At 36.5% G+C, this 12,428-nt stretch overlaps 1 protein-coding gene across 7 annotated transcripts; it reads left to right on the forward strand.

The window, feature by feature from the left end:
- The first annotated feature begins 1,411 nt into the window (after positions 1 to 1,411).
- Positions 1,412 to 11,577, forward strand: LOC147486297 (AT-rich interactive domain-containing protein 2-like). 7 transcript variants are annotated; one of them, XM_086571177.1, is made up of 4 exons: positions 1,412 to 1,625; positions 4,978 to 5,096; positions 5,784 to 6,120; positions 10,115 to 11,577. In XM_086571177.1, the coding sequence occupies exon 4, from the start codon at positions 10,254 to 10,256 to the stop codon at positions 11,268 to 11,270; it is 1,017 nt and encodes a 338-aa protein (XP_086427303.1). In that variant the 5' UTR covers positions 1,412 to 1,625; positions 4,978 to 5,096; positions 5,784 to 6,120; positions 10,115 to 10,253; the 3' UTR covers positions 11,271 to 11,577. The 7 variants fall into 7 exon arrangements, with proteins under 7 accessions (XP_086427303.1, XP_086427308.1, XP_086427305.1 ...); XM_086571182.1 differs by having other exon boundaries at positions 5,784 to 5,859; XM_086571179.1 differs by having other exon boundaries at positions 5,801 to 6,120.
- Positions 11,578 to 12,428: the final 851 nt, after the last annotated feature.

The raw sequence follows: 12,428 nt of genomic DNA on the forward strand, positions 1-12,428 counted from the left end.
TCATCATGTATCGAGTACTAAAGCCTCAAATAATTATATATAAATTATTGGGCCTCTCCACTGATTGCAAATTGGTTATGGGTTGGATGTCTAAATTTGAAATGATATTAGAGCAGTGACCTATTTCTCTGGCCCAAGGAGCACATGCATGTACTCCATCTATGGGCGGAATTCAATAGTAGGGGTTGTACTAACACTAATTCTCACTATTTTTTATTTTTATTGTTTTGATTTTTTTTTTTTTAGTGAACAGTTACCACTGTATTTTTGGTTTTTAAACAAAGTTAGGGGGGGGGGTCTTATTGTCCAGGGCAGCCAACTCATAGATCAACCCCTAACTCCATCACATACATAGAAAACTCCAAAATTATCTTAATCTAGTCAATTCCAAGGTAAGGCAAGTTATATGGTCAAGCACCCATCTTTATACTAGTGGCCTTCTTTAGACTAAGGTAGTTTTTGGTCACACCCAAGTCTAATGGCCTTCTTTAAACAATTGGCTTTAGTTCACACCTCTTAACCCATTTAATCCTAGATTTAAGATTAACATAAATCGAGTTATGCACACACCAATCCATTAACAATTGAGGAAGTTGGGGTTGGAAAGGTAAGAAATAAGATTGAAATATGGCACATCTTCTCATTATTAAGGCCAATGGGTGCTAAGGCACCGGTGGCATATACTATTTTGGTGCACCTTTGATGCGCCAATGAAAACAATGCAGTCATGTCATGATCATCAGCGCAATATACTCTTCCTCTAAGACCATGTATGTGAAACGATATTGGTACCTTCAACAATAAATAATGCATTTGACGCAATTCATCTTGCATATTAAACCATAATACAATTTGCTTTAAGTTTTGGTATTGTCTTAGTCTCATTTGAACGATCTCTTTCGAGAGTGTTTCAATTATGCACAATTCTTGTCAAAAACGAATTTATTGATCAAAACTTATGACATTTTGAAAATAAACAACTACAATAACCCCATCTCTTCGCAATGAATGAGTAACAATGAATGAGCAGTTTCATTCATTCATGAAGAAGAATGAATGAATAAGAAATTGTTTTTTTTTACATATCTTTACATTTTTTTCTCAATATTTCTCTACCACTCAAGCCCAATACATTTACATTTGCACCACTGCAAAGACAAACAATCCCAACCACATGATGAAAGTGTCTACAAGACAAATCAATGGCTGCACTTTTTACTTTGAAAATGAAATTACACAATAGCCCCTACTACACAATTGCCCTAAAATTGGTTTCACTTTTTGCTAGTGAAATTACACATTCACCTTTCTCCATACCCATCATCTAGTAGTTTCATTCTCTTTGCACTCCTTCCAAACCATTCTCCAAGACCACTCTATAAATACCTCTCCACACAATCACCAAAAAATTTCAGAAAACTATACTTTCTGCTCATTTCTAAGTATACCCCCAACTTTCTTCTAAACTTCAACTTTTCTCCTCCCCTCTTTATAAACAAAAGCCCATCTGTCCCAAGGAGTTAAAAGAAAAATTAGAGAGAGACTGTCCTCTATAAGCATTCTTGATTAACTCCTGACCGTTTATTTCCCAATCCAACGGCTGTAAAGCTTCATAGCCATATAAGGTAACCTCTCTCATGTTTTGGTGTTTTTTTTTCTCTCTCTTCATTCTTCTACTTTCTTTTCGATTTAGGGTTCTCAATTTGATTCAATGCCTAGAACTACTAATCTTTTTTTTTTTGGTAACTCCTAGAACTACTAATCGTCTCAATTAACTTCTCGGTAATTACTTGAACTTCATCGTACCCAAACTGTGAAAATTTGATCTGGACCGTTAATTTGATTGCCCAAAGTAAACAAATCGTGAAATGACTTGGGGTTTGAAGTTCTCGAGAAGATTCAAGAATTTAAGATGTGTTTGATTCATGGACAATTAGGGGTAGTTTTGGAAATTTGGAAAATAAAAGTGAAATTGTGGGTAATTTTGTAAATAGTTTGATTGGTAAGGGTAAATTTGGAAGACACAAATGTGAGTAGTTTGTAACCATAAAGAGAGGAACACCAAATTGATAATCACATTCTTTGAAGGGTTTGAGTTTTAAGGAAAGCAACAATTAATTTAAACGAAGGTTTGTACCTTCTCTTACAAGGAATATTGTTTTTTGTTCTAATTTCTTTGAGTTTATTGTTTTTTTTTTTTTGGATTTTTAAGTTATGTTTCTTTAAGGGTTAACGAATATTACCCCCACTAGATGGGAAATTAGGGTCTCCCTCCCAAAATGCACACGAAAAAAACATGGTCTATTTAAGTTGACTAAAAAACACGGTCTATTCAAGTTGACTTTTTTTTTGGTGTGTACTTAGGAAAAGACCCTAATTTCCCCATCTAGTCAAGAGGAAATCCTAATTGGCTCATTTAGTTGGGGATAATACTAGTTAACCCATAACCCTTTCTTTAATTGCTTTTTAATTGTGTATAAGGTAAGTTACCAAAAAAATGTGTTTGTTAGTTGTTGTTTTATTAAAATAAAACTGAAATCGGGTGATTGTTCATGTGTTAGTCTTAAGTAAAGCCACATAGGGGAAATATTGAGATGTTTAGTATAACAATGTTATGTTTGGTTCAAGGAAAATAGAGGAAAAGAAAGCTCTTTCTTGGAATTTGTAATCTTTGGTTTGTTTGGTAGAAGAAGATGAGCATCCATCTTAAAACCAATTGGTGATAAGTGAAGAAGTTTAAAAACTTATCTATTGCAATACAAATCTTAACACATCCTATATGGGACTAAACATCCCAAGACGCCCTCTCATGTGGGGCATTCTTTAGCCTAACATGTGGACCAACTTATTTAGGTGACGTGGAGTAAACAATATGCCCTTTGGACTAACAACAATAGACTGCTCTGATATCAGGAAGAAAATGCACATTTTATTTAAAACCAATTAGTAATGCCTTTTGGACTAACAACAATAGCCCGCTCTGATATCAGGAAGAAAATGCACATTTTATTTAAAACCAATTAGTAATAAGTGGAGAGGCCCAGGAACTTATATATTTCAATACAAAGCTTCACATATCTCATGTAGGACTACACTCCGAAAAAACGAAAAACAGATTCTTCAAGTACTAGATACCAATGGAAAACAACTCATTGTATAAAAAAGAGGAAGTTGTTTTCTTCTCTCTGTTTCTGATACTCTTGATTTTTCTCATCCGCTACCAATGTTTGAATTTTTCATAACTCCATTGATCTTTTGCTGAAATAGCTATAACTAGAGATATTACACCATTAACATTGCAAGTAGAAGAGGAAGTTTAGGCTTTTGGAAGGTGCGAGCAAAATATTGGGGATTTTGTAGGATATAATCCATTGGAATGCTGGTATGATCAAACATACTTGTTTTTTTTTTTTTTTTTCTAGAAAATGTTTTCTTCTCTCAAACCAAACAAGTACGAAGTGAATCCTCGCTATATAAATTGTAGTCATATACTTTCCTGAAATATGCTTTCCACAAGAAATAAGAGTTTGTGAAGTTGTGAACCAAACACAATCGAGATGTTTAAGATATTGTTGTATTGCATTTATGTTCCTGGGCGTCTTTTCTTGTAACCAAAGTAGGATGCTTCACTTTCGAGCTAGATGTGAGTTGAAATGTCGTGAAGACATTTATAATTATGAGCGCATCTAGGCGTTAGGTGGATGGTTTGGCTTTTATGAGCAAGTGGCAGTTGAGCTAAATTATCCCAAAGGGATGGCCTTCATAGATGCTTTGATGGCACATTGAGGATTACTACAGAAAGCACATGTCACCTCTAGTTCTAATATACAGAGGATAAGACAAAGTAAACCTAGATGGTATAGGCATGTGCACCGTAGACCTACGGATGTACCCAGTGCCTCAGCGGAGAGAGGAAAACTAATTTGCTAAGAAGGTAAGACAAATAGGGTGACCAAAATTAAGGTGGGATGAAATTGTTGGAAACAATTTTACGAAATGAAGTATTACAGGGGAGGTCGCTTGTAGTAGAATAAAAAGGAAAATAGGGAATTCATCTAGCCCACCCCATTAATACGGAGTTATGGTGTGATGATGTTTGCATTGTTGTTTCTGACACATTTCCATTGTTCACCGACATGTCTGTAATATATAGCTGACATGTTTGCATTTCATGCTTAAATTCATGTACTTTTTTCAATCTGATGAAACTTCATCTTTTAGTGACATTGTTTGCAAATTTTTGAACAATGTATTTGATTTTAACCGACAAAGAAAAATATGTCCAGAACTTATTTTTTGAATGTAAATTGGCAATTACTTGAACAACCACATGGTTTTGGTAATAGGATTTATTCTTGTAACCTTCCCTTGTCAATAACCCATTCGATAATACCGACATCGGCATATAAGGAAGTATATAGAGATAAGGGATCCATATGGGGCCAGGGGAGTTTGGGTTTATTTTAAATATCTGCATATTTGTTGGGAAGTGGGAACCCCGTTGGGCAATATAAATGGTCGATATCTAATGTTCATGAAAGAAGGGAGCGTTGAACTGTTGCTTGAGTACAGGAGAGCAATATAAATTTTGTCACTCATGCAAGGGACGCTTTATTGCTATTAGCTATGCTGAGAATAGTGATACATATAGGGAAGGTTTGAGGAAAGAAATTAAAGAGAACTGTTGGAGCACGTTTATGTGCTTGCCTCTCTAGAGATGGAGGTAGAGAACCATAGCTGTTTCGTAAAACTGAGTACAAGTAGTGAACTTGGAGAAGTCTGAATTGATGAACGAAACTAGATTTTAATTTTTGTGAATAAAATATTTGATTAACACTAAGAAAGTGTCTTCAAGGTTGACTTGTTGCTGCTATTACTATGCTAATGAAGATATTAGTTTAACAACTTCAGTAGTCCACAATGTCAATGAGGTTGGCTCTAATTTTCTACTTATTGTCATTTTTTGTACACAAACAGCTCTAGATGGAGCAGACGACCCTGTTCTAGCAGATACTTAGATGTGAAGCTATTATTGTTGCCCGGATTTTGTGAAGTTTGAACTGGAAAGGACATTTTTCAGTGAAGTCACTCTAAAGGTGAGGTTTGTACATCCTTCAAAGTTTCTTAGATTTTGATTGTAAATAAGAGGTTGAAAGTGCATATTTATAATGTAAAAGTTTGGAAAGCAGGAGGAAGTTCTTGAACTTTTTTAACTAGAGAAACAAGAACATCTCCTAGTCATTAAATGCCCTATGCGTTCCATGATATGTCTCCTTCAGATCTAATTATGCAATCTATTATCGGTTTTTCCATATCAGATAGGCAGAGAAGTTTTGATGTAATTTGTGTGTTTCTTCCTTAAAGTGGGACCTACTATATCCCAAACAAGCAGAGTGAATTTGTTTAAAGAAATAATGAATGTAGAGTTTAACTTAATTATTTAATATTGTAAATGCATGTTCTTGATTAAATGAGGAATGTTACAACTTCCTTAACACGTTTGTTACTTTGGTCCATTTTAGTATCTTTTAGTTTCAATGTGTTCAACTTTGGGCAAATGGTTTTTTAAATTTTCCACGTGTTCTATTTCTATATTTTAGTCCATGGACTTGGGTTAGTGTTGCTTCCAGAATTTAACACATTGGATGTTAGGTTAAGAGTTAATTTTCATGTACTTCTTGTTACCTAGCTTGGTTTTTAATACTTGAAAACAAATTGTCGTTTTTTCTCAATGATGAGGAAAGTGGAGGTTTGCCCATTTTTTCTCATCAGTGTTTGTCCAGCATGGTTTTTATTTCAGGTGAACTTCAAAGAGAATCCAAGAAAGTGCAAGTAATGGATCTTGAAATGAATTCAACGGTACGTGATCATGTTGTTAGCTACACATTAAATGGTGGTTCTTCCAAAACTAGAGATGAAAAACTCGAGATTGGCTTAAATGTTGGGTCGAGTTTGGTTAGACACAAGAATGAATCCTTGTATGACACGTTACTGTGGTTAAAAAGTGTTGCCACTGACCACTATAGTGCAAAAGATTCATCAAGGAAAAATAGAGAATCAAGGACTCAAATTCTTAATGTCCGGAAAGTTCTAACTCTGAGCCATGATGAAGCCCCTTGGGTAAACTTTCAAACTTTTTCTCATGATTCAACTGTCTTAAGAATGATATTTTTTACACTTAAAATAATGTGACGACCTCTCTAACTCTACATCTGATATTGACCCCAATTAGCCACCCCTTAGAGGTGTGGGGTTTTACTCAAGGCCCCGGTGCTAAGCAGAGATTGATCATCACATAAGAAACCCAGATGTGGGAATAAACTCTTGGCTCAAAATTCACTCCTGTTGGAATTGTTAAGTGGGGACAGTTTCAGCGGAAAGAGTGGGTCTTCTTAAATGATGAAATGATATTCATTGTACCTTTGTTAGGTTAAGCTGCTGGATAGTTTTGTTTTGTTCGGGAATATATTTTGAACTGATTTGTTAGAACTTGAAAATATTGATAGATGCTAATTGTGTTTGTTAAGATATTAATCTAAGTTTAAGCTGCTAATTTTCATGAAGTCTCATACAAATTATTTATGTTGTCTCCTGTTTCCATGGATCATATTGGTACAAGTGTACTTGTAATTTTACCTTTCATCATCTACAATATGCTGAAAATAATTAGAGGTTAATTATGTTTGTAGGAAACTAATTTAATTTGTGGTTCCTGATGTTTATGTCATCTGAAACAGTTGACATACATCTTTTTTCGTTTCCATGGGTTCATGTTGGTATTGGTGTTGATTAAAAAGAAAATTGTTTACGATTTCACTGTCTATAGTTATATGAAAGCTGTGTTGCATGGGTACGGGTACGAGTGTCCGGTTTGGACATGGGCGGCGATTTGGACACGGGTACGGCGATTTAGACACGGCGAGGTCTGAAAATCAAGACACGGGACACGGCTAATATTTTAATTTAATATTATATTTTATTAAAAGATAAATTATTTTAAATAGAAAAAAAATATATATATAGATTTTGATAAAGCCCATTTGCCATTTAAAACAAGTTTAGATCTTGAATATAACCATTCCAAAAAAGCCTAAGCCCACATTGCTTATTAAAAACCCCATTTAATCCTATTTATGGAAGAAAGAAAGAAAATAGCCCAAGCCCACGTCACTTATTAAAGCCCACATCACTTATTAAAAGCCCACTTCTTCTTAATTGTGTTAAACAAACCCTAGATTTGGGTTGCAGCCGCCGCCATGGAAGAAGATGGTGCACAGCCAACAACATCAAGTCAATCTACTCCATTTCTTGCTCTCTTCCTTCTTTCTTAATCTTCCTTCTTTCTTAATTTTTTTTATTTTTTTCTTTGAAAATGAGTATAGATTCGAATGGAATGGCGAATCTGTGTCGCGTCGGTGTCGACATGACACGACACGGGACACGCCGGAATAATAGGCGTACCCATGCAACACAGTATGAAAGTCTCGGACATTTATTAAAAAAAGTTTTTTTAATATGGGAAGTTAACACGTAAAAAAATTACTACATAGAATTATGTTTTCGAGTTGTTGGAGATTTGGGGAGGAAACAGATAGTTTGTGGAGCAGCATGATAGTTTCTCGCTTGGCCAAAGGTAGGTTGGGAGAGTGAATATGTTGTGACATTACATAGATGTGATGGTTCAAAAGCTGTGTTGCATGGGTACGCCTATTATTCCGGCGTGTCCCGTGTCGTGTCGACACCGACGCGACACAGATTCGCCATTCGAATCTATACTCAGTTTCAAAGAAAAAAATAAAAAAGATTAAGAAAGAAGGAAGAGAGCGAGAAATGGAGTAGACTGACCTGATGTTGTTGGTTGTGCACCATCTTCTTCCATGGCGGCGGCTGCAACCCAGATCTAGGGTTTGTTTAACACAATTAAGAAGAAGTGGGCTTTTAATAAGTGACGTGGGCTTTAATAAGTGACGTGGGCTTGGGCTATTTTCTTTCTTTCTTCCATAGATAGGATTAAATGGGGCTTTTAATAAGTAATGTGGGCTTGGGCATTTTTGGAATGGTTATATTCAAGATCTAAACTTGTTTTAAATGGCAAATGGGCTTTATCAAAATCTATATATATATATATATATATATATATATTTTCTATTTAAAATAATTTATCTTTTAATAAAATATAATATTAAATTAAAATATTAGCCGTGTCCCCGTGTCTTGATTTTCAGACCTCGCCGTGTCCAAATCGCCGCACCCGTGTCCAAACCGGACACTCGTACCCGTACCCATGCAACACAGTTCAAAAGTTATTTATTTTTATGTTCTTCCTATATTCATAAGGGGCATCAGGTATAGTTTGGGTGGCCACCTGTATGGTTAGATCTAGCCAATCCATATCTTGGAATCTGGGAATGTGCAGAGCTCTAGTTGCTTTGGAGATCAATGTGTTAGTATCCCTTATGGCTAGGCTTAAAGTGCTAGAAAATGTGTTTGCTCTACCCGTTTCTTCTATTTTGCCATTCTTGCTTCATCTTTAGTTCCCAGTAGTAGCTTGCTATACCTGATTTCCAATTTCTTTTGTATGAGGGACCAAAACAAGTAAGATTTACTTTGTTTGCACTTTGTGCTGTCTTACGTCTCCTTACTCGAGACCATTTTTGGTAGCGGAAAATGTTTATTATCAACTTTTGTCAGTTGGGTGGGAGGGATGGGGTTACGTGTGTTTTATGCTGCCTTATCTTAAAGTATTGGGTCTTTTTCATTCCGAGTCGGGTTTTGACGTGGCGTGTTTAGGACTTTAGGTAGGGTGATGAATTTGCTCAAGCAGTAGGGCCCATGTCTTTTCTCTTCATCAGGTAATTGGCTATGGGTTTACTCTCTCATGCGATCATGTGGAGTATCAGGATAGAACATAACCTGTGAAAGTTTGATGGGGTTTCGGCATCAGAGTGGGATATTATATTGAGCCTTATGGCTTTTTTTATTAGGTGGTCCAAAGCTTTTAGAAAGTTCAAAAAAATTTCCTTTGTCTGTTTTGTAGGGAGAGGTTGTATTTGGACACTGGGTTAGGGAGCATATACGGCAAATACAACTTTTCACCTAGTGTCCTATGACAAGTAATTTATTTCTGTGGAATTTGTGGAAATTTTATACATTTGATGCAAGTATGCAACAGACAAGTGCTGTAGCACTAAAAAAGGTGAAGAGTTTCAGTCAGTTGTACAGTACTTCGAAATTTGGCTTCTCTTCATTTGCTACTTGTTTTTCTTGAATTGGAAATTGTGAGCATATGATTCAACACAGAAGAATGTTGGACACACCAACAAGTTAGGAGCTTTAATCCATCGCAGTGAAGTACTCTGCGGTTTGGTTCCTATAGCTACTAGTTTACATAAAATGATAAAAGAGAACATGGGTGTTGCATTTACAACCATAATTTGTAGTTATGGTTTTTATATGAACTACCCCAATCCCCAATATATGAGAAAGTTGCAAGACTATATCAGTTAATGTAATTGAATAATGACATAAATGATATGTTCTAAAAAAATGAGTTACCACCAACCCTGTTAATCATTTGGTTTGTCGCCAATTTTTAAACAATTTATGCAGAAGCAAAAGTAAAATTTGGTGGACTACTTATGATTTATTCGGTAGAGATTATTGGTAAGTATCTCATTTATAAATCATGGAAAGTGTTTTGTGTCTTGAAATGCATAAAAAATGTTGTGCGATACCAACTTTGTACTGTTTTTTGTAGTAATGGATCGAATAAAAGAAAATCAGCTTATGAAGTTTATAGATACGTGTATCTGTGTCTAACAGAATTGAACTTGCTAAATTTCAAAATGCAGTAACTTTTGATTTACAAGTAGGTTTTTATTTTCTTTCCTATCTAAAGTTAGTATTTCTCAGTAAGCACTCACCTAAATCTTTAAAGTAACATATGATTGCTAAAGGAAGTTTCTCTGTTATTTGTGAATGCTATGCTTCTTCTTTGGTTCTTGCAGTACTTGTACCTGAACATTAGATAAGTATCCATTAAGTATATAACCTACTTCAAAGATATTTTTCACCATCTGATGATGTCCTTTTTCCCCTGGTGATTTGTTTTCAGAGAAAGCGGAAACTTAATCATCTATTACAAGAAACAGCCAGAACTGCTGATCAATTGTCTGAGAAACCGAATAAGAGAATTTCTACCAAGAGAGGGAACTGCTTTATTGACTCTTCAGTTGCATGCGTAATGAATTCTGATGACTCAGAACAAAGCAATTATCAGATGCTTCAGGACGCCCCAAAGTTCAGTTTGGTCAATAAAGAGTGTCGATAGTCGAACCAAGAAAGGGACCCCCACTAGTCTTTCTTTTCCACCTGAGGCATGGGAATGGAGTGGTGCACTGGGTAAGGAAGTTCTGCTGTCTGATGATACGATCAGTGATTCAAATCTATCAAGTCCAAGAAAACCATTTTTTCAAGCTCCAAAGCAGGGACCAATCAAGTTACTCAAGTCAGGTAACAATGATCCTAGAAAGCAAGTGCGTATTAGTCCCTGCAAGGAGTTTCCTCATGGTTCAAATTTGTTGAGTTCCAAGAAGTCAAAAAAATGCAAGAGACCCCAAAGGGTGGTCAAGTCATTTGACTTCATGAGTGATTATGTTCCCAGAATGGCAATTCCTGTTGGCCCCCGCTTTCAGGCAGACATCCCAGACTGTATTGGCATAGCAAGTAGGGCTAGCTCGTCAGATGGTAATGCTAATGTCAACAGTTCAGCTAAACGGTTGGGCACTCTTGTCTGGCCAATTGAAGATAGAGATGCAGAATTCAGTGGAGAATTAATTGGGAAAGGGAGACCTTCTACATGTTTGTGCCAGTCTCCTGGGTCTCCAGGTTGCGTCAAACTTCATGTAAGTGACGAAAGAGTTCGGCTAAAGTTTGACATTAGTTCTGCCTTTTACAGTTGGAAATTTGATGAGATGGGTGAAGAAGTTTCTAAATCATGGACACCTGCTGAAGAAAAACGCTTTCGGATTGTTGTGAAAATGAATCCTGTATCGAGTGATATGAGTTTCTTGAACCCTTCCCTGAAATGCTTGCCATCCAAATCAAGAGAGAGCATACTGAGTTATTACTACAATGTGTTCGTTCTAAACCGTATGAGCCGGCAGACCAGGTTGACATCTACAGATGTGGATAGCGACGATGACGAGACCAATGAAGGTGTAGGTCAGTCTAAAGATGTAAAACACCATTACTTAATTGGGCTTCGTTGATGTTTTGTGCAGTCCAAGTTAGCATAGGAACACATTCCAACTCTTCTATGACCAGAAACACATGCTAAGTACATGATACACAATCCTTTTAAGGGCCAAGCTCATGTTGACGAAGACAGCAGCAACATAGCCTCACTGTATCAGGAAACAAAATCTGTAAACAAGTGTACGAAGTAGTCTTGATTTCTCAGGGGTTGAGTTGTATATCTTCTACTCAGAACACAATGTATATTTCCAGTTGTCTTCAACAATTTGTGTAACAGTTCCTAAGCTCGGCTTATATTAGAAACAGAGGATATTTAGTGTTGATTGAATTGTTAAATACATTTTCTGTTTCATATTAATTATAGCAAAAGAACCGACTTATTAAAGATCTTGGTATATAGATGGCTTAGGTGACAGGACTCTGGAGGGGAGTCCATCAGGCTCTTTTTGAATGGGACTGCTCATCTCCTGGTTACAACGCAATTGTACCAGATTGAGTGCAAAATCGGACTGGGGTTGATCAGGGCAGTTACAAGCTTATGTTAGTGTAATCAGCTTTCTGGTTGAAATAGCGAACGAACGGCCCCTAAGGCTAGCTTGCAGCTGAACTCCAGCAACATTCTCAAGGCCTATGAACAATCACATATACTGATCTCAGAGAAACACACTTTCACCTCCACCCCTCCCAACAGTATGTTGCGTTGGCTGTACCAGTTTCTTTCTGCGATCGCCTTTTGCCAGAGGGGCCACTCCATTTTATTCATTCTTTCCCACACTTTATATGACCTCTTACGTGCCAAAATAGGTGGACGTTCCGAAACAAGATGAACGTGAGGAAGTTGTGGAGGCATATCCATCGTCTCAACCATTTTATGAGTCTTTTTAATAATGGGCTAGAACAACAGGAGCTAACTCAGCTAAGTTAAGGTCACAGATCTGAAATTACTGTGATGCAAAAGGACTGGCTACAAAGATTTTGGATCCAGGTAGTGGATCAAGGTTAGGAACGAGTGATATTAAGATGACCAGAGAATCAGCTCCTCCTTTGCATGCAAGGAAGAGACTACGAGGTGGCAGCAAAATGGAACTCAGGAGTCATGAACTCATAATACCTCCTTGCTAATTAACCTTATCCAATGAGAACTAGTTAATTAACTACAGCTAGATCAACCC

This window comes from Coptis chinensis, chromosome 7 (assembly GCF_015680905.1).
Source record: "Coptis chinensis isolate HL-2020 chromosome 7, ASM1568090v1, whole genome shotgun sequence".
Lineage (NCBI taxonomy): Eukaryota > Viridiplantae > Streptophyta > Magnoliopsida > Ranunculales > Ranunculaceae > Coptis > Coptis chinensis.

Coding starts and splice junctions, on each gene's coding strand:
- LOC147486297 (XM_086571177.1), top strand. CDS start 10,254: ATGACTCAGAACAAAGCAATTATCAGATGCTTCAGGACGCCCCAAAGT.